The sequence below is a fragment of the Schistocerca serialis genome, chromosome 3, assembly GCF_023864345.2.
Source record: "Schistocerca serialis cubense isolate TAMUIC-IGC-003099 chromosome 3, iqSchSeri2.2, whole genome shotgun sequence".
Classification (NCBI taxonomy): domain Eukaryota; kingdom Metazoa; phylum Arthropoda; class Insecta; order Orthoptera; family Acrididae; genus Schistocerca; species Schistocerca serialis.
Window position 1 is genome coordinate 420903126 of NC_064640.1, and position 23905 is coordinate 420927030.

The following is a 23905-nucleotide window of genomic DNA, read 5'->3' on the forward strand; positions in this document are numbered from 1 at the left end:
TGTATTTCATGTTTTTTAGCAAATTTGTAGGATGGTAGCACAGTAACTAAACACACAACCAGGCCCAAATTTTTGATGTACTAAACACCCAGACAGACATTAGTTTGGCAAAAGACCAGGCCCATAGCACACTTTTTCCACTACTTATGCCTCAAAGTATGGGACAAATTTCTCGTGACATGATTTGTTGCCCACTTTCAACTGAGATTATGCCAAATGCTTTACTTTCTGAACTCTACTTCCATAATTTGTGTGTAAAGCACAAAAATTTGTACCACTATACCTAGAAGCAAGATTCTAGCTCTTTTACATTAGAAACATTGGAATGCCAAACTTGAAGATTTCTCCACGACTTTTTGGTCTTGGTAAAAGTGATCTTCACAAAAGTGGCTCTAGCACCTCAACCAAGTTATGGGTAAGCCTGAAACTTTGCATACGTTCATGTAGGATCCTCAAGTACATACTCTACAAAATTCGTCAAAATTGAAGATGGTTGAGCTGGAAGCCCTAGGACACTTCACGTGGAATGACGAATGACCCTTTTGCTTTCAAGTGCCATGAAACTCCTCATACGTACTTTCAATAAAATTCTTTTGGCTGTTTGCTTTGTGTGCCCCCCCCCCCCTATTTTTTTTTTTTTTTTTTTTTTACAAAATGACACAGCTGACAGCCAGAAGAATTGTGTGGAACATGACTGGCCACTAAAGCTCGTGGAGTTACAACTCTTCCTGTTTTTCACTTTCATTTTTTTTGTTGGTATAGGTATTTCATTTCTATCTGCATGTTAAGAAGTCACCAACAAAATGGTATCAAACACAGTATTATCAAATGAAAAATGATCATGGAACTCTATGACCTACTGCAGTTAAATTCTGCACCAGGGCCAGTGACAGTGTTCCTCTATCGCCCATAGGTTGGCAAGGCAACACCTTCGTGTAGACAGTGTGATAATACTTTTACCTAAGCAATTGGGAGGGGGGGGGGGGAGGGGGAGAAGGGCAAGAAATATCTAGACACAGAATTGAAACCCTTCTCTTCGTCATCGCTGAGACAAATACCTGATTCTTTTTTTACAGTACGGGATGCCACGTGTCACGAGGTTATGGTTAGGTTGGAATATGACAGTTTCATTCACAAAAATTAAATTAATAATCTTGGTTATCACACAGAGTTAACAGTTTCTTCCAAATATGCCACAAATAATAAGGTTGCGATTAGGTTGGGACCTAATAGTATAGCTTGAATTACTTTAATAATCCTGGTTGACAAAATATTTCCCTGTTTCTCCTGCATATGTTATGAGTTCAGAGGGTGTGATAAACCAAGCGAGACTGTGACATTCTTTCAAAACATGTTGGCTGTTCACTGCTTTCTCATTGGCTTCATACAACCAGCAGCTGACTCAACTTCTTTCATTCTCATCATACAACATGGTGAAAGCAACGGCAACATTGCTGAAGTACACCACTGGGCCCAATTTAAATTTTACCCTCAACTGCTCAGGACTCAACTGGTAAGCTCAAGAGAAAATTTGACTGAGGAAACATTGATTCAAAAATGTTATCTAATATGCATAACCAGTGCTGGCACAACAAATACTCAATTTATTTATTTTGTAAATAAATAGGTTGCACCTCTGCTACAATGTGATTTCAGTCTCTCCCCTTAACATCTTGGTTATGGCAACAAACTCGTGTAGTGTAGCCTGATGTCTAGGTTATGTTGGAAGGCGATAACTGGTTATAAGTTGCTTAAGTCAATAAATGTGAATGCAAAATAAACACTGGGCCAACAGACTGATCTGTTGTGTGCCATATTTAGTGCATTACTTTGTGAATTTGCTTTTTTGTTTGTGACACAACTGTATCATTCACATTCTGAAGACATGGCTCCTCTTTATTGATTGTTGTCTTCCAACATTTAGATATGAATATTTTCCATTGTCCTGTTCAAGTCTTGACTAATGTCAATTTACTGCCATATGCGCATACATAAAAAAACTTTCATATTAATCTTTCATGTAAATAAAGTTTTAAAGCACATGATGAGAAACAACACCCTGCTTCCAATTATAATAAAATAAATAAAGAGTTAAATATATTATAAATGTCAGAAAAGTAAACAGTGTGGCTACACAGTGACAATACACATTTACAAAATGATACAAAAACCCTGGCACCAACATCTCAAATCTGACCTAGAAGAATAACATGGTAGCTGTGGCAAAAATCAAATATTCCCTTCAGCATGGCAACACTGAGGTGAAAGCCACAAACACAAGTAACCAAAAACTGATCAGCCTAAGACTATTAACAGCAACAAACGACGAAAAATGAGAACACAGAAGTTAAATGATTGAAGTAAATAACAATACTGTATATGTATTACTACATAGATACAGCTACACATCACATTACTGGTAGTAACCTGAAGAACCAAGTGAATTAAATCAGAATTTAACATTGAAAACCACACCATTAATTGCCTTCATTTGTAGTAGTTTAATAGAGATCTAGAACATGGTGTGTCATGGTTTTTCACACATATAAAGCACTGTGAGAAGTTAAAATATAATTTTGTGACAAAACATCCTTAGACAAGATAGGAACCAAATGATCTACATTTGTAGTCAAGCATCAACCAATACAGCTGCCAAACATATGAATTATAAAAACTGTATACTCTGGTATTAAAATCTGCAGAAGTGATTGCTTGGTAGGTGGAAATATAATGAGAACTATCCTCCTAGAATGCTAAATAGGTTCTTTATAGAAATGGTTAAAGAGTGGGATCAGACACATTAATTGTAGAGTGAAAAAGATGTTGCTAAAAAGGGACAAAAAACCAATTGCTGAACAGATACAGTACCATAGGACAACAATACTGAGTGTAGACAGAATGTGGTGAGATCTTTCACAAACTCATGAAGTATGCATACAGAACACCTAACATGAAAATGACTCGAGAGCTTTGGTTGTTAACAGCTGATAAACAGAAGACTTTCTCATTATTTGAAGAGTCATAAAGTAAGAGAGGGAAGAAAAGGACGTCATTGGGAAACAGCTAATTTTCTATACGTCCCAAAATATTTGTTGTGTTGAAAATATCACTCATAAGAATACACAATTACTGAAACAAATGGCCAAGTATGACATAATTTATAATATTTGTCACACCAGGATGACTTTTTTTGTCTATGTTGAAAAACAAAATCAAGTGTTTACACACATCAACAAAAATGACATTAAAAAAACTTGACACATTCAAGTATTCTCTCAATGTGAAAAGCAAAACCACTACTGGCCTACTGACAACCACAACATATTTCAGCTTTGCCATGGTGTTGTTGGAAGTAACATTCCTTTAACCAGTGGTTAAGCTGGGTCCGTTACTCATGGAAGTGGGGAAGGGGGGGGGGGGGGGGGAGACATTCGTTTAATGACGAAAATGCAAATGGCATTTTTCACACACACTCGAGCTAAAGGTGAATGTCAAAAGTGTCATACAGGACACAAATATGTCTCAACATAAAACCTTCTGGCTACTGTACTGAAAAATCAACACACCACCAAAGCATATTACGGTTTCTAGCATGGATTCCGAAGAGCGTTCTAATAATTTCCTACGCATAAAGCTATGACACTCAACAAATTACAGTAAATGTCTCTGAATATGAAAAATTACTTCATATAATATGTGAGCAAAGGAAAACTTGTAGGTTCGATTCATGTGATTTATACAAATCTCAAACACACAATGCTGACATACAACCACTATTACTTTTTGACAAGTTACAGGTTGTCACATGCATAAGACGAACAGGTTTGAAAACTCGTTCTGAATGTTCTCACAGTGCCGATGAATGATTTACTATCCCTGAAACTAATGACACATGTTTACTTAAACAACGATGATTTCCTTCACACACAAGAGCGACAACCATCTGCATACGATACACAAAACGTCAACTGGCCTCACACGCACGGTACATACAATAAAGAAATGTAAATAATGGGTTCTCACCTTCTTCCTCATATCCAGGTCCGAAAACCGCTTTCTTTTTCTCCCCATTCTGCTGGCTTATCGATGGCTCCGCCAGTTCAATTCCATCCTCTGCTACAGTGGCCATTTTACAGGTTTCTACACCGGTTATGATTATTTATAACACATATGACTTGATAACAAAGCACCATTTTTACGATTAAAGTGTGGAGATTGTTATTTAACACCCCCAAACTACACACAGAAAAGTTTAAATTTCTAAATAATCCATCTCCCTCATACAGACGCGAGTGAAAACAAGATCTGATTCACATTATCGTTGACAGTGTGCTGTCAACTCAAAGTTAATAACAGCCTCGAAGTTATCCTCCTCATGCAAGGATGTTAGAATAAACTTGTCGACCTGCGCATTATCACTTCGTGAATCTCTGAAACTGGCCATCCATAGGCACTAAAAACTTGCACATGCACCTTCTTACTAACATATTTAGATGTCTTTTAACACAATATGAGAAGATAAATCTTTTCTGCCTCTATAGATATCCATAATTGGAAAAGTGTTGCCAGTGCAGGATGTTGTACACGAACTGAGCTCTTCATTATGCCTCATAAATGTTCGATGGGACTCATGTCAGGCGATCTGGGTGTCCAAATCAAACCAATTGCAAATATCTGTGGCCCAGTGACATGACATCGTTGTTTGGGAACATGAGATACATGAATGGCTGCAAATGGTCTCCAAGTAACCGAACATAACCATCTCCAGTCGAGATCGGTTCAACTGAACCAGAGGACCCAGTCAATTCCTTGTAAACCCAGCCCACAACATTATGGAGCCACCATCAACTTGTACAATGCCTTATTGACAACTTCGGTCCATGGATTTGTGGGGGCTCTTCCACACTCGAACTCTACCTTTAACTCTTACCAAATGAAATAGGGACTCATCTGACCAAGCCACTGTTTTCCAGTCATCTAGGATGACTGGACATGTCCGAAAGAACAGATACCATCTTCATATACATAAGGCTTACCGGCCAATGATCTTCTTCTTCAGTGCGGATGCACTCACATTGTCCGAACTCTTATAGGAATCGGTAGATTGACTGCTGCGAGTAATGATTATAGTGGGCAGGGGCACAAAAAATGTAGTGTGTGGACAGTAAGCTGAGAATGTCGGTCTCATGGGGAGCGTGCCAGAGATAAGTCACTGCAGTCGCACTATCCTATGTGTCCTCGGTGGGTCAGATGGATAGAGCAACTGCCATGTAAGCAGGAGATCACGGGTTCAAATCTCGGTCTGGCACACATTTTTAACTGTCCCCTTTGATATTTATCAACGCCTGTAAGCAGCTAAAGGTCTGTATTTCATTATAATTTAGTTTTTAGAGAGCTGCAAGATCACCAATGGTATCTGTTCTTTCGGACATGGTCTGAAAGAACAGATACCATCTTCATAATGATATAAAATTCTCTTGAAAACTATGCAGGGCTTGTATTTATCCATTATAAGAAGATTGGAAGTTTTTTTGAATGTCAACTGGTTTACTACATCATATTAGGATGGCATTGTGTTGTGTTTTTGGTGTTTCCATCATTTTGTCTACCTGCTGTAGTTCAGTGATTAGAGCCTCAAGGAGAATCACACCAAATCCCAATTACTGGCATTTGAAATGCATAGTTCTCATGACATCGATGTATGTTATGTACGTAACATCTCAGAAACAGAAATGGCCAGCTGTAATCAAAGATTTTTAGCTGTTTTATACATGAAAGTTAGATTGTATAAAGAATCAGCCAATTTACTTTGCGCTACTTTTCAACTTCAGTTTGCCAATTCTCTTGGAAAATCCTGCGTTTTGGCTCCTCATTTAAGTCTATTGTAAGTCTGCACTTTAGGAATTATTTCTATATGGGAGTTACACCTATATCACCCTTTTCTTTGTTTATATTTGTGGCCACGTTGTCGATTGCTGATACTGTCATTGTACGTACCCTCAGGTGGCATTGTTGACCACTAGGGGCATGCTGAAATTGTGAAGGATCTTTCTGAGAGTGCTACTAGTTCCGCCTGTGATATTTGTGTCTATGTTTATACCACCACACAAAGCTATGCGGAATTTGGAAGTTGAGACTTCATTTAGAACTTCTGTCAATGTATTTAAAAAAGTACCCACACTCCCATAGGGTGATCAATACACAGGCAAAGTGACTCATTTCTTAATGAACACAGTACTGTTAATTCAGTAACTGATTTTTTAAAATGTTTGTCTTTACTAACAGCATTGAAGTAATGTCTCATTTAAATTGTTTCTTTTCTGATATAAATGGATGATCCACCACTCAATGAAGAAATCTTATAGTAAGAGTCTGTCCTTCCATACAACAATAATATTGCATGTTGGATTTCTGTGTCTCTATACCAGTGGCGAACTACCATGCAAATCGAAGATCAGAGGTCAACTTTAAACTGCTTTATTTTGTTTATCATTGATTTCATGTTTTTATAAATGACTGTAAAGTCAATAAAATGTCCATTTTTACTTTTCCATTATTTCTTATCTGTCTTTCAAACAGTATATGTGCCATTTGGTATGTCAGAACCTGTCTTGTGAGTGTTTATTGCAGATTTTCTTTAGACTGATACTCTTTAGGCAGGGGAACCTGTTGTCTGGATTTGTCTTCCTACGACAACAGATATTTAACAGGTGATCTACTCCCCCCTCCCCCTATACTTTCATGTATCAGCTGACCTAATATTCTCTTCCAAGTCCTGTTTAGGTGTAGGCCATGCCTAGTGAAATATTATCTGATGATAGTCTTGACTGGTACCAGAGCAACACATCTGTGGTGAGCTGCCATCAGCGTCATATCCAATCTCTTACTATCCCATATCACAGTTCAATTAAGATGTGGCTGACCATGACGCTGAAACACCTCAACAAAGTCTGTATTGGTGCTATGAGTCAGGGAGGCTATCTTGTCCAGGTGACCATGTGTGTCATGTGCTCCATCTATGTCAAAACTGTCATCCACCCTATTCGCTATCTCTAAATGGCCCTCATTTGTAAAATATTTACATAAAGACCGTAAGTTCTCTATCACTAGAGTTACCCCTGCATCTTATTCGAATGTGTTAGTGGCTTCTACACTACCCCCAAGCTTTTCCTCTACTTGAGGGCGTACACCTCGGCCATTGCTACTACCTAGCAGTACTTCCTTCTTCTTAACATTCTGCACATTCCTACGCTTTCGGTTCACGGTGCTGCATATTTCCTACTTCTAGTTCTGCTTGATGCTGTTCTCTTAATATCTCATAAAGTAACTGGGACGTGTATCTTATGTATTCTTGACTATGCTGGCCCCATGCCCATGCAAAACTCTAGATACTAGACAAAATTACATAGTCTATGCTGGTGGCAGCGGCCGCTAGTCCTATTAGTGAAAACAGGCTCCAGAACTAGTAATCACGGTGACATCTGAACGCAAAAGAAATGAAGACACACGAAGTGGCAGGAAGGCAGGCGTAATAACACGTAGTATTTCTGCCAGGTGGGGGCAAATGTGGATAAATCAGATGCTGATAAAATTGCGGTAATCACGAAATCTTGGGAGAACTACATAGTGACCCAAAACAGAAGAAGGTATCTACATTTTAGTCTGTCTCAGTAAGAAACAAAATATGGGCGCTTGTACTATCCCAAGCTAAGCTAGAAGGACAAACCAAAGAGCTAAGGAAAGAAAATGAACACTTGCCCAGAGAACTGGCTGCTGCCAATGCCCTGCACACACATGACAGTATTCTATGGCTTGAAACGGAAATTGCCAAACGTCAGAGTGGAGAATCAGAAGCTAAGATCCAAATGCAGGCCAATTCCGCTGTCTTTTGCAGCAGTTGCAGCCGCCACAGCTCAGCTAGAAAGCCGAAAACCAAAGTGCAGACGAGTGTTTAATTTTTAAAATCAGAAAGCAATCAGGGTGCAAAGGCTGTGAGTGAACGAAAGCCATTAATCCCAAACAAGATAAAGTTAAAATAAATGTCATTAGCTGTAATTATAGTAATTCTAGGGGCAGAAACGTAGGCAGACAAAAAGAAAATAATTGAGAAAACAATTAAAAGACATAAGATGCGAGGAGTCTCAGAAATTCAGACCCTTGTTGGCAGTACAACAAGTACCTACCACAATGACAGACCTAGACTTTCTCGAAGAGCTTTAAGAAATACATCTTAATGAACGCATCACCAAGGATGAATTCAGTGAGGAAGTAAATATTAAATTTAAAACAGGACCGAGAGGAAAACCTACTGTTAACAAAATTCTGAAAATGACTCAGAGGGTCCGTCTCCTACTGCTATAAAGTTAAGGAATGTAAATACAGTTCGGGGCACAAAGCATCAGGGATTTTGTAGCAGTGCAAAAAAGTTTCAACTGTTGGAGTGTAGGCCATTCTCCGAAACGCTATGAAAGAAAACAGGTCTGCGAAAGATGTGCAAAATCAGGCCACAGGTGGGCAGTCTGTTGCAAGGAAACAACTGTTGGGTGCATTCCTTGTAAATATCGAAATAGGGTTCGTGACAAGGCTGAGGAACCTGAATGCCCAACACAGAGGCGGTTACATGAATGACAAACTGACTGCACAGACTATGAAATCACAGACAGTGTTCACTAGGGCAGAATGGCGCTACAACAACCGCCACCTCAGTCATAGGTACAGGCCATAAAACAGAATCTGCAGTTAGGTATAAGTCATCATCAACCAGAAACAGAGTTTGGTGCCACGCTGTCGCCTTGAGGCAACACATGGGACGTTTATAATGCATGGACCTAGAAACAGGCAAACTCTTGTCGCTTCATTTGTGTAACACAATTTAGCAGAGATATTTTCGTATCACAGGCGACATCGATGATGCATGTATACAAGGTGCCATAAACTATTCCATAGCCAGGCAAATCGTGCATGACATGTATCAATGGGCCATCTTTCAAACTGGGATCTTACTCAGAATGGAGGAGATTGAAGCGAAAATTTTCCATCCAGATACTGATAATGCACACACGCATGTACAGTATTAAAACACAGAGCCCTAACACCTCAACAGCAGGGACACTGAGATGAAAGACAGAATAGAAAATGTAGACCATACATAAAGCCAGTTCGCTTTACTTATGGAGGATCTACACACTGTCAAAACATTGAAGTACCTATAATAGACAGCTCAGCAACATGCGAGCAGAATACAAAAAAATGATAGGTTAAAACAATACCAGTAACAGTTAGTCAGAGGAAGGCAACAGTAGTGTAGACACATACACGGAGACGAGATCCATGCAGACATATAAAACACATGAAAATAGAAACACTGCAAACAAAAACAATCTGCAACCATCTGTGTTACGTACATTATCAGCAGAGGCAGAGTATCCAAAGCAAGTAACAGAAACAGATACAATGTCCACAGATCAACTCTTAACTGACATAAATACCATTTGGACATATCACCAGTCGCAGATCAGAAACATGGATGTGATATAACAAAAGTAATCGATTATGAGGACATTGAGACAAACATAGGTATCAATAGACTCAAAAATAAAGATATATTTCAAATGGCACTGTGTTTAGTTACACATCTCAGTCATCCAAATGGACACACAATCACTGGGAAAACAGATCATATGAGCCTCCAGACTGTAAACTTCCCAACTGACAAAAGTGAGCTTTGCAACCTTTTGGGAGCAGCATGTACATGAAAAGGAGAAGGCTTGAACGTAGAGAAAGTCTACAAAGACTTGGTGGCAGCACATGAACGCAGGTATTTCATCACCAAGGAGACTACTCAGTGTTTTGCTTACACTAAATACTACATGGGCCCTGGTCGCTGCGCAAACATCTCGCGGCGATGCATCAGCCACGCTGAGAAAGTTAGCACATGTGCACAGCTAGACACAGATCGCATGTCCCGTTAGGATCACTAGGAACAATACAGCCTGTGCTATTGTGGAAAGCAGTGGGACAGATTTCTGCAGCGTCTGCGAGGGTGAGTCGCTGGGCAATTAGGTGTTTGCTGAACCATAGGTAGAGAGAGGGATCGCGTCAGGAACGGTGAACACGTGCGCGCGGTCCAGAGGGTGACTTGGCGCTTATTTAAATAAACATGTGATGTCAATATAACATTCGAAGAACTGTAACTGTAGACGTGACCTTCACCTGCAGTTGGCAGCGGCGTGACAGCGCTGGCCCTGAAAAGTGCATGCGCACATTGGAACAGTTTGCTGATACATTGCGTTTTTTTAGTGCACTGAGTATTTGTCCACTACATTATTTTTGGGTGTTTAAGCGCTGTGAGCGTGTTTGAATAGCGTTAAACATGTATTATTTTTTGACAATTTACAAGTTGTTTGCATGTCTGTTGCGTTATTTTGCGAACAGGTCTGTAGGCTGTGCAATGCATGATTTCGACAGTTGACGATTACCCAGTGTGTCTGCAAAGCGTATTACATGCATTATTTTGACACTTTGGGAGTTGTTTGCATCTCTGCACATCAGTGTACTTCATTATTTCGTTATTTACGAGTAGTCTGCAGGTCTGTATGCTTTGTACTGCATTGTTTCGGTAATTTACGAGTTGTTTGCGTGTCTGTACATCAGTGCACTGCATTCTTTACAAGTAGTTTGCAAGTCTGTAAACTGTGTATTGTGACATCAAGCATGTCAGGGAGAGTGTTTTGTATCACTGTAATAAATATACTACGTGAAATCCGTCCATATATAAATTGTTGGAAAATAAATAAAGTACACTCCTTCCCCTGTCCAGCAGCCCAGCACAGGCTGAATCATTTTCGCGCCATTTTTCGCCTTGAGACCACCATCTTGGATTACATCACAGGAGGGGCGATGGTGCACTCTGGTGGCGGTACTGTGTAATAGGTCAGTTGGACTCCAGACCCCGTGGTGAACACAATGGATAGAGCTACTGCCTCTAATTGCTTAAATAAAGATTGCCTGCAAAGTAAAGACTTACGTCCATCCTATCCAGCAGCCCAGCACAGGCTGAGTCCTTTTCCCACTAATTTCTAGGAAGAGGTGTCTGTCAGATGACTTAGGTTAGTGGAGGTAGCTGAAGTGGCCTATTTTCCCGTCATCTTCTTAGGTCAGTGGAAGTAGCTGTGGTGTGTTGCATTGTTCTGTTGGAATCTGAACTTCTAGCCATTTTCTGGGGGAGGGGGTGGGGAGGGGTGAGTGGAGGAGTTAGGTTAGTGGAGGAGTTAGGTTAGTGGAGGTAGCTCAATTGACCTATCTTTCCGCCAAAATTTGAACTTCCCGCCTTGACATTGTTGTGACATTGCCATATCTATAGCCGCCATCTTGAATAAATTTGGCAACAATGGCCAGTGGGGGAGTACGAAGGTTGTTCCAGTACTCATACAGCTTCAACTTAATCATTTAGTGTCACAACACATAGATATCACGTCAATGTATGCACAGTATCCGTATGACATTGAACCTCTTGCAGGCCTATTCAGAGAAAAAAGCACAATTTTCCAGAGCTAGAAAGCTAATTATACTCACAGACATTAACGCCTGCTCTACACTCTGGTATGTTGATAGAACAGATACAAAAGACTGATACCATATATAAGTGGAATCTCTTTGTATTAAATATTGTGGTAAAGCTGGAGGAGTCAGTAATTTAGACGTATCAGTAGGAAACTAAAACTCACTACCACACATAATAAAATGGAAGTATTTTACAAAGCAACACATAGTTTGTGGCCACAATGGCATAATCATTCACACAGGCACATAAATGAACAAACCACGACCTCAAAACATCAGCAATTACTTCTAGGCAGGGTAGACTGGCATAAGATTGGAGACACAGAAGAAGATTTTCCACTACATGTTAACCAAGGTAGCACTGACTACAAGACGGGTGTTCTAACGGACTTACTCCAAAGAGCGCAGTCAGCAGTCATTCCACGAGCGAAAGACGGACGGAAACATGAACTACTATAATCTATAGAGCTGACAAGAGTTCGGGAAGACTCACAACAGAAAAGAAGATAGTGTCAAACCACAAGAACGACAGTTCAGACTTGAGGTATACCATGACATGAAACAAAAATTCAAGAAAGAACTAAACAAAACAAGAGAAAACCATTGGGACAACTTTGTTAAGACACAACTACAGAACAATGTATCGGAGAACACTTTCAGTTATAGACAGAATGAATTAAGATCACAACTGTTCTGTCAACGTTAAAACGGGCAGACGGTAAGAGACACAGGGCTAGAGCAAAGCCTTCTAGCTACAAGGCCTATGAACAACGGCCATAGTGGCACATGACGTCACAAACTGTTGGCCACCTAATCTTTAGTCGGCTGTCCTGTTGGCGTCTGTGTTTTGTTGAAAGTGTGTGCCACCTGAAAGTGATATATATTTTATACAGTATTCGCCTACAGTTCTTCAAAGTATGGAAACACAAGTGCTGCGTTCCCTTTTGCGCCAGGGAAATGATAAATCTAAAAATGGCATGAAAGTGCACATGGTTCAATTTCCCAAATATGTGAAGTTGAGAAATTGCTGGATTGCAGCTATTTCCAGACAGGAATTTGTGCCTACACATCATTTAAGGGTAAGTAAATGACGAAAAATTTATAACATGTCATTTGTTTCCATTGCACCACATTTGTCAGTTGTTTTTAAAAGCAGTTATGTATGATGTATGAATATCATTTGTTTCTTAATTCTGGTCCCTTGCTGCGAAGTTAATACGAATCTGGCTGTGAAATGTCTCTCATTAATGCAAATATTGTCGCACAGTATAGTTGTATTAATTAATGTTGAGCTGTTACAGATCTGTCACAAACATTTCCAACCGGAAAATATTGTATGGACAGCAAGCTGCTTTGACGAGAAGACAGGACGGATTGTAATTGTAAATCTTTAACGACCAAGGACAAAAGATGGATGTGATCCATCGATATTTCCTGGTTGTCCTTCCTACTTGTCATCGCAACAGGCTTTCCGGGAATCGTCTAATCAAAAGGGAAACAGCACAACTTCAGAAAGTGACGAGTGAGAGTGTGAATTCTACTGATGAATACGAAAGAGAAAACAAAATTTCAAATATATCTCAGTTAATAGGGGGGCATAAAGTCAACTTCTCTTCGTTCTGAACCGTCATCAGCAGGACAAACAGTGTAATTTTTGTTAACATTGAGACAACAGGATCTGTACCTATTTTATGTCACTCTGTAGTTATTAATGAACAATTGGAAGTTTCAGTTTTTTTATAAAGGAGTATCAATGAATAACTTCCAGAACAGATACCAGTTTCCTATGAAAATAAATTATTTTCATGATACTGGAAGTTTACTGAAGTGTGTTGAAAACAATGAATCTCCGAATTATGAAGATAAAGAGCATTTATTAGAGATACGACAAGGTATTTTAGATAAGCTTATTCAAGACTCTGATGGTAAAGGCATTTTTCACTTTGTGAAGTCTCAAATATAACTTGTGAGTGGCAGGCACAGACTAAGATACAAACCAGAAGACTAGTCTTTTTCTCTTGTACAAATTATTTCTCCAGCTGCCTATAGCTTCATGAGGGAATTTGGAAACCTGGTAATGCCCCATCAAAGCACAATAAGGAGTATTTGTTTTGCAGTTAATGTTGGTCCTGAATTAGAAAATTTTGACAGCAATTTCTTATTTTACATTAAGTGTAAAGTTCCTCTTTTGCAGTTGCAGTATATGATTGTAACTTTAAAGGTTGACGAGATCCATATTAAACAGTAACTTGATTATAAAGATGTTAATGCTATTGGAAGTGCTTATGATTGCCAAGAGTTAGCTACTAGTGCACACACATTTATCATAAGTAGTATTATATTTCCATTCAAAGATGTTGTACACATTTTGCCTGTTCAGACTGTGACTGCTGAAACATTGCACACTGTTTTGAAGAAGGTATTTCTTGGCTTGGAAGACATATGGTTCATAGTGCTTGCAGTAGTAAGTGATAATAATTCTGTAAACAGGAAGGCTATGACATATTTCTCAAAGAAGTCTAAGCTGAGTACTGTGTATCTGCATCGTGCAGGCAGCACAAGGCCCCTCTTTTTTTAAGCTGATCCTGTGACTTATTGAAGTGTGTTAGAAATAATTGGCTTAACCAGAAAACTGATGGGTTTACTTTCAGATTTCCTCCATTTGAGGGAAGTTTAGATTCACTTTTGGAAGCCTCATTCTCAGATGGATGAAAACTGTACAGTTTGGAATCTGACAAATTATTGAAATATGGTTATGGGTTGTCACTGAAAGCACTCTATTCTTCTTCCCTAGAAAAGCAAAATGTGAAATAAGTAGTCCAAATTTTCAATGACTGCATTGTGGAGGCATTAAAGGAATTGGGTCCATGTAATAACTTGAACACAGGTGCAGCAGAGTTCATCAGGATTATTTCTTTGTGGAAGAAAATTCTGAATGTTAAGACTCCTCACAAAGGCTTATTGAAGAGGGATCTAATGCAGAAACCTTTGACTAATTGAGACACAGATGAGTAGTTCATATTGTTAAATAATTTTATGGCTTGGCTAGATAAGTGGGAAGAGTTGACAAAAGGTATAGGAATCTTTGCAAAAGAAACATTATCTGCTGTGAAATTGTCTGCACACTCTATTATTGAGATCACAAATTACTGTGTGGATGAACTTTCTTTGAAATACATTTTGCCTGGAAAATTCCAGACTGATCTTCTTGGGGATAGGTTTTGGAAAGTACGGGCAACTGGCTGGGGCACAATGCCACGTATCAAACAGGCAAATTTTTTAAGAGGAGAAAAACTGCGATTTTTTACAATTTTAAGGATTTCTTTAAAAATCTGGAATAGATGGACCAATGAAAGTAAATCATTTTGATGTTTTAGAACCATGGAGGAAATACTATGCAGAACATACATCATTTTCACACAACTTTGCTTCTCTCTGTGTAGCAGAATCTGACATTCTGGCATTAGCAGTTACTTGTAAAAGTAACATATCTTGCAGGCTACTGTGCATACACAGTCACAAGAAAATTGAAATGTGATGTGTAGAATAGAATAGAATTGAAACTTTATTGTCACATAACATGTCACATACAATGACATGATTGGGACATAGGTGACTCGTCAGTTTAAAGCTACTTTCTAATTGTAAGTATGCAGAATAATTACAAGTATTGTGTAATTTTAAGTACCACAAAATGATTTAAAATAATCATGTTCAAAATGAAGTAAAATTAAGAATTGGTATTTACTTAATGTACTTTTTCAGCATGATGGAATAAAATGTAACACCAGGCACAGTTATTTGTGGCAGTCAGTCATAAATTCTTCTACACTGTCGTAATATTTGCTTGCTAGGTATTTTTTAAAATGATGTCCAAATTCTTCTGGTTCATAATGTTTAATTTTTTTACAGACTTTATTTCCCATCCTCATACCCATATAGTAAGATGTCTTCTCCAGCAGTTTTAGCCTATGAGTCGGTAACTTATACTGATATATGTTTCTTGTTTCATAATCATGCTTAAGAAGCTTATCCTTAAAAAGTTGTGGGTTTCGTTTAGGAAACGTTGTCCCATAGATATAGAGGCCAGGAACAGTCATAAGATCAAGGACCTTGAACAGAGGTCCGAACAATTGTCATTTTTCTTCACATCCCATGGCTCTAATGATTTTTTTCTGTAGCCGAAAGACTCTTTGTAAATTTGTTTTCTCTGATCTCCAAAAAATTATACCATATCTAATCACAGATACAAGATATGCATGATATACAACTTTTTTGACTGGTGTTTCTATTATACTGCTTAAAACATTCATTGCAAATATAAGACCACTTAGACGGTGACACATAGAATCTACATGGTCTGTCCATGATAAATTCTTGTTCAGTTTGTGGTGGCTAGGTGATTGTTCTCATATAGTATTTCTAGTATATCCTGTACAGCTTTTTTGTGGTAAAGTGAATGATATGTGTCTTTGTTAGATTCAATTTCAGACCATTATTTCTCACCCAGGCCTCAATTTCACCCAGAGACTGCTGAAGATGACTAATTAAATTTTCACTTTTCTTGCAACAGACTATTGCTGTAGAGTCGTCCGCATAAAGAATAGTGTCTGAATTTATGTTAGTCGGCAGGTCATTTATATAATACAAGGACAATATTGACCCAAGGATAGATCCTTGTGGCACACCTTGTTCTTTTTCCAACTTGAGAATAATTTCTTACCAGTTTGTTCTACTGTTCTTTGTTTTCTGTTTAGTAGGTAAGATGGCATCCATCTCAGCGAATTTTCTCTAAAACCATATGCTTGTAGTTTGTGAAGTAGTAGTTTGTGATCTACTGTGTCAAAGGCTTTACTTAGGTCACAAAATGTGCCTGATACATTCATATTTGTATGTAGACTACTAGTAATTTTTGTAATAAGTTCATTAATGGCTTGCACAGTGCAGTGTCCTCTTTGGAAACCACGCTGATTGTTCTGGATAATATTATGCAAATTATTATTAGTTACATGCAGCTCTTTCAAATATTTTAGAAAATATCGATAACAATGAGATTGGTCGATAATTACTCACATCATTGTGTCTGCCTTTTTTGTAAAAGGGTCATATTTTAGCATACTTCACTCTATCAGGAAAACATCCTTCCTTGAAAGATTGATTCATTATAAGGAACAGAGGATGTGCAATACTATGGGTGACTGCCTTTATTATTTTTTTAGAAATTTCATCCCAGCCTACAGAATTTAAATTCTTCAATAACTTTATGATATCAGCTACTTCAGACTATGGGTGAATTTAAATTTAGTGGGGTTACATAAACTGGAAACAAGGTACACATTTGTTGGTGAAAGTTCATCAGTTTTACATGGATGTATGAAGTGTCTATTAAACGCTTCACAGATTTGTCTAGGGACCCGAACAGTCTCACATTCAACCACCAATTCACGTTTCCATTGTCTGCCATTTTGATACCTACTTCATTCTTTACAATGGTCCATATTGCTTTAGACATATTTTTAGCGACTGGAATGTAATTATTATTCGCCAATTTTTTGGCTTGTCTGACAACTTTATCAAAGATTTTCTTTATTGTCTTACATAGTTTAAGAATTCTGGGTCTCGGTTGACTTTCGCCTCCATATCAAGTTCTCTTATCCTCATGCTTGAAATCTGAACACCCCTTGTTATCCATGAAGCCTTCTTAGGTGTGTCGGTTTTATAGTTATAAAAGGAAAGCATTCATTAAACACAATAAAGAAGGCCTCCAGAAAGTTATTGAAATTTTCATTTACTGAGGACTTAGCAGTAAATGGCCATGAGATGGGGCTGAGTTTATTGACAAACATTTCTATATTTTCTTGTCTAAAATTTGTGATTTTCTTATTTGTGTGTTTTGGGCTAACACAGTGTAATGGTGCTAATAGAACACTGTGGTCTGAAATCCATAAGCTTACTATACATTTTTCTGTTACCCTGTAGTTTAAGCTACTAGCAATTGTATCTATGCAAGATACTGATGAAGCAGCTACTGTTGTCATTTCTACAAAATTTAGAATAAAACCATGTGTGGACATCAGCTCCTTCATCTTAAAGAAAAAATTGTCATTTTTTTCTGGTATCTATGTTAAAATCGGCACAAGAATTTATTTTTTTAGGTAACTTTTCAGTTTTGAGTTGGTGGAGTAAATTTTTAAGTTTGACCAGAAAATTGCAGGAGATTGAGTAACTAGGGGTACGATATATGCTGAATATCAGCATGTTATTTTCCTTAAGTTCTGTGCAGCAACTCTCAAATGTGAGTTCTACATTTAAATTATTGAAATTTTGCTTAATTTGGTATTTTACTGATGAGTGAACCAGAATACATGAACCACCACACCCATTGTCTCTACAGAAGCGAGCTGCTACTTCATAATCTGTACATTTCTTCAATAAATTTATATTTTCGTCTCTATGCCAATGTTCACTTAAGCAAATAACCTTTACAGACCATTTTGTTCTCTCTCGAAATATTTCAGGTAATGAAGCTTGCTGACTAGCTTACTTGATAAACCTCCAATATTCAAATGCATAATAAGATTATTATTTGCTATTCTAGATGTGATGTCATGAAAATTATCTATTCTAAACTGGCCAGACACAACTTTTTGTAGATTACTTATCTTAATGTGTTTTCCTCCCAGTTTCTACTAAAACTCGTTAAGATGGCATGGTGGTGAAGTTTTTCTCTTTTTATGAGTGGTTCCTATTGGTTCTTCTGCTGTTGTTTCTTCAGTTGATGTCGTTGTTGGTTCTTCTGGTGTTGCTTCTTCCCTTGTTGCTTGTGCATGTGATGATGATAGTCCTGATTCTGGCAATGCCGATGCTGCCACCACTTGTGATAGTGGCTCTCTTTTTGTCCCTTATGATGGTGGTTCTGCTGTTGATTGAGATGATATTGCAGCATCTGTAGTTCTTGTCACATCTGATGAGGATTGTCTTGCTTCAGTCGATGATGGTTTTTCTGCTGCTGGTCGGGGCTGTGCTGTATCAGCTGATGATGGTGGTTTTGTTTCTAATATTGATATTGGTTTTTTGTCGCTGTAGTTTTTGATGGTTTCACTGCTGTAGCTGGTGGTGGTTGCAGTACTATTATTTGTGGCTGGAATGGTAATCTTGGTTCTGCTGTAGCCATCAATCTGCATAACTTTAGAGCTGAGAAGTCTCTTTCCTTTTACGTTTAAGTGCTCACCATCTCTTGTAAAACTGTCTCTCTCTAGGTAGTTAACAGGTAGCAACTGAGCGTTTTCATACGTTTTGCATATGATCTCGAACTGTTTGTTGGGTTTCATGATTTCTTTATTTACACATGGATCGTTTATGAGGTCGTGTCTATGAGAAATTCCCATGATGATCATTGTTTTCATCTGATTGGTATCCAGTATTTCCTTTAAGTTTCCGACGGCACTCGATAATTCATTTTGGCAAACATCATTGGCTTCCCCCAATATCACCGTGCATTCATTTGTGTTTGATGAAGTTCCGCCTTGTGTGTTTTTTGTAATGTCATACGTAGGTGCCCCTGGTTTCACGTCACTAGATGCCCTTGTACCGTATCTATAACGTAATATTTTTGCGAGTCCACGCCCATGGCTATCCAAGTGTATGTTTACTTTGGAAAATTTCGTTCCTACCTTTCTCATCGTAATTATAGACGGACTCTTAGTTGTGTTTTGATTTGCATATAATTATTCTTGTCTTTCGTCATTTTCTGAAACACTGAAACAGTTTTTTAATGGCAGGTCGAATATTTTTTTACTTTGTTTTCCAAGAGTGAATTGTTTGGGCCTGACAGACCAGGCATAGCTTTTGTTTGGCATAACATGTGTCATATTTGCACTTTTGCATGACTGTAAATATTTCAAGTCTTGCTGTAATTTTATCATATTATCACACAAGATGTTAATAATTTTCTTTTTTGCATCTATTTCACAAAGTATTTCGTCTTTGTTTTTCTGCAAACGTCGGCATTTTGGGAATTGGTCAGTGTCACTTTTACTTACACAAGGATTTGCTTCTTCTTTTCTTCTAGTGTTTTTTATTAAGATATGACACAGCACACACATATTTTCGTACACTGCACTATATTTCTTTCACAGAGCATTTATGCATGCACTTTTTACCATTATATACGGAGCTTACAATTCGTACATCTTGTATGGCAGTCATCTTACTTATCCAAGGAGAGTTTGCTTTTTCAAAAAGTCATGCATTATGAGGAACCCTTCCAGCTCATAAGAAACTTAGGTTGAGGAGGTTTACTGTATCCATGCCCATTTGTTGTAAATGGTGTCATATACAGCTATATAACTATTTCTAAGCTTGTTAGTCCTGAATATGAAAAACAGTTCCTGCAGGAGCAAAACCAAAGGCAACAGGCTACCAGTCTGATACTACATGATTTGTCTTTAAATGTGGAGCAGCTTGATTTATGTGGCAGCCATATGACTGAAAACATTCTTTAAACGATTATATGGATTGCAACAAATTCATTGTTAAAAATTACTGCAATAAAAAATTAACACAGCAGATCTACAATCAAAAGTTGGTAAGAAGAGAAAGCTGGAAATATTTAAAAAATAGAGTGAGTTCTTTTGTATAATGTTCCATAAACAGTGCTCTGTTGTCAGAGATGACAGCTTGCTGTGATTAGAATGGATTGGAGGATAGGGATGAGGGTTTCTAATTGGTTTTCCTGTATTTCTGTGTCTTGCACATAATTTTCTGTGTTTTTGTTACTATACTTATTCACTCATTGATACATCATGTTTTGTATATCTTAATCTGCCAAACAAGTCAAGATATACATTAACAGGAAGATGGAGCCACTGTAGGCTATTCCTGTAAAGTACACAAATAACAAAAATCATGACAGAAGAAAGTAGTTGCTGTGAAGAATAAAAATGCAAAGCACCTACTTTTGTGACATTCGGTTGCTGTTTTTGTCTACTAAGTTTTTGCCAATCATTTATGTAACCTTTCACATTGTCATCAGTCCACGCACTGGGACACTTACAAACTAGTTGATATGAGCATTAGTGTAAACTAGAAGCTATATATCTGAATTCAAATATTCTGATAAAATATGGGACAGCTAGTTGGGTATAATTTTAGTTTATTGTGAATATCTAAGTATTTCTGATTTTTTGCCTTGTATCTGCCAGTAATATCTTAGTCTTTTTAATAAAAGTATGCTACAAACTTTTTCTCTGTTTCCATTTCAATTATTTCTCGGTTGTTTTAAAAGTAAACTGGATTCATAGCATTTTTGTAGATAAATTTCTCATTTGCTGTGTGTCCTTAGCAAACTTTTTCCCATTATTGATGTAAGAAATTCCCTCTGGATGGTGTGAATGAGTCACCATTTATGATTCTGAGGAACAGCGCTTTCCAGCTTCTTCAACAACACAACTGATGATGCTTTATTGCTCCCATATGGTCATCATAGACAGGCCATTTACTATGGAGTTCACATATGTTTTGTGAAAAACAGGTTTAAAAATAAATTATCAATCACGTTTGGACTCTGTCCTCATTTCTCAGTTGGGAATACTACTGTGAGGGGATGTGATGTGAGCCTTTAAACTCTCAGGTCTAAAGTAACTCAACTGAAGTGTTCGTTTATGAGAGTGGCCTGCAACTTTATTTGCAATTTCTGTGTAGGCTATATAACCACCTCACCTTTCCTTATATTATGACTATTGTAATGAGATAGTATTATCCCTTTTGGAGCCTTTGTTCAATTTCTTTGACTTTCAGACGATGTACAAATCAGTTATCCATTGTTATATGAGAAGCCTATATTTCTTATGTATTATGCTTATGTTTTGATGAAAAAGTCCAAACATGTTTTGGTAAGGTGTTCGACAAAATCAGAGTGAGAGTAGTTTTATTTGCATTTGCTCTATATTTTGTGCACAATTTCCTTTAACTTGCAATGTGCCTATCAATGTAATGTGTGTCAAGTGTTCTGTATACCTTACCTGTCAGAATATACAATGTGTGCTCATTCCCCCTTCCAGTACAAGCGTATATTTTGGGAGACTTGTAAGAAATTGAAATTGTGATTGATATATGCAGAGTAGTTTTCAACCAGATTTGTGTTTCCAGTATTCAAGAAATAAAATGTTTTGTCTTCATTTTAATTATGTTCTGAAGAGAATAAATATATGTTTCTCTCACTGTATAAACAAAGCTGAGTATGTTGTACTATACTGCTACTTGTGTTATGTATCTGTCAGAGTTTTTATAATGGTTTACTGATCCATATTGTCATACAACTTTTGTGTGCTGAAGAATAAATTTATTTTCACTGTGTGGTTCGAAAATGTTTAGCATTCCCTATCATTCCTTCTAGATTATTGAGTTTCCAGTACTTTTATATGAAAGAGCTACAAAAATATTTTGTTCAATTTTACAAATACAGCTATTCGAAAATACGTTTGAATTTAAATAAATCACCTCAGAAATTTGCTTTAATGAATTCAGTGTTCGACAGATTAAGCAGTATAGAAAGCAGAATTTTTACATAAGTGCATTATGATTAATTAATAGCACACTGTGACGTAAATCTCAGTCAAGGATATAGGAGAAACAATGTTTTCATGTTTAAGGTTCCTAAAATTCTGGAGAAACAGGGAAATAAAATATTTTTTCATGGTTTTTGATTTACGAAACATTCTGTCAGGAGGTGCTCCATTGCGTCAAATAATCTCAGTTTCGTGTGATGTCAGCAAATTTTGGAGTGGAGAGGAAAATTTACGAAAATAACAAGGGAAATAAATCTTTATATTCTGTAGGAGCTCAAGCTGCTTTATTTAAAACCGAAAACGTCAGCTAGTTGTTGCACAATACAAATTTTTTACTGCAAGAAATGTAGTTCCTGGGGCAAAAGATAGAATTAAAAATTACAGTTTGTCTTCTAACCTATAAATGCGTATTTAAGGTAAATCGTCAAAACAATTTTTGATGCTCAAATAACATAGGGCAGTTTTGTTCAGTAACTTTACGCAGTGATATAAATTTCCATACTTTCATTACAAAGCCATGTAGAAGAGGAAAGCATGGGAATACCTATGGTCGTAAAGTTTGTGTGGCTGTAGAGGATTTCACAGCAGCGTTCCGATACAGACCTGGCCATCAGTATGTGAGGTCACAAGTGTGGACGCAGGCCTGTAGTCCAGGTGGTTTTGGCTAGAAGTGAACGGTAGAGTTTCTCCTGAGCAAGCTACTCCCTGATGACGAATAAACACACGATCAACAACGCTAAACGACCTTACGTGATCAAATGAGTAATATTTACGAAAATAGTGGTGTCACCGTCCCTTTCATCTGTGAAAAGATAGCGCCAGCGATAGCTAAACTTAAAAGTAGAAAGGCACCTGCCCAAATGGAACACTTTCGGAAACTCTTAAAAGTATTGGCATACGGATCACCCCCTTTCTAACGGACTTGCTAAACGATGCCTTACAGCAAGGAAAAGTCCCTGCTCTTTGGAAAACAGCAAACTCCGTCACTAAGAAATCAGAGGACAGGGACCCAACTGACCCCAAAACATACAGACCAGTCTGCTCCTAAACATGTTGGCTAAGGTACCGGGGTGGCTCCTTTGGGATCGACGACAATCATAGGGACAGCTCTCTCAATATCAATGCGGTTTCAGACATAGCACACAATTGGTTCATGTATCTAAACTGCATTTTAAATATGATAACTAAATAATGTAAGGAAAAATGATTTATTTAAGCAATAAAACAATCACTACACCTAAGAAATACGCCATATGTGGAGACGAGGCTCGAAGTTTAAGTTCCGAGACTTCCCTGCCGCCTGTGGCACTGGTCACGCACACAAATATGCAACGTAACAGCACACATACAACATGTAGAACTGCATCTAGTTCCAGTAACACAATTAGTGTAAAAAGTACGCCTTACATAAGCTCTTAAAAGATGTAATAAGTAGTACTAGTTTCTTAGACGATAGAAACATATACACACACAGTCACTCATGATGTTTTTCACTTAGTAACACTATTTCAGGTGGAACAGGCTCGATGTTTCTGTCGAGGCCCTCACACCTGGAATAGCAACATGAAGCGTAACTTATATGTTATAGTTTGCTTTAACATTAAAAAAACCTGTTGATCACTGCTTTCCTATCTTTGTATGATTTCCTTCTAAATTGGAAAATTGTATTACTTTAACCCCTACGTTTCCTACAACTAATTTAATTTTCTTTGTAACTCAATGCTATTACTCTTGTTTTATGGCTCAAAACAAATTTTGCTTGTAATGTGGGACAA

The 23905-nt window shown here is 37.7% G+C and overlaps 1 protein-coding gene across 9 annotated transcripts in view; it reads right to left on the reverse strand.

Annotated features, from left to right (window-relative positions):
- The window catches only part of LOC126470298 (phosphatidylinositol 4-phosphate 5-kinase type-1 alpha), a 311070-nt gene extending 306741 nt beyond the window's left edge, over positions 1-4329 (reverse strand). For all 9 annotated transcript variants that reach the window (XM_050098063.1, XM_050098062.1, XM_050098064.1 and 6 more), the window contains exon 1: positions 4024-4329. In XM_050098063.1, the coding sequence (XP_049954020.1) occupies positions 4024-4129 (106 nt within the window). In that variant the 5' untranslated portion in view covers positions 4130-4329. The remainder of the gene's footprint in view (positions 1-4023) is intronic.
- Positions 4330-23905: the final 19576 nt, after the last annotated feature.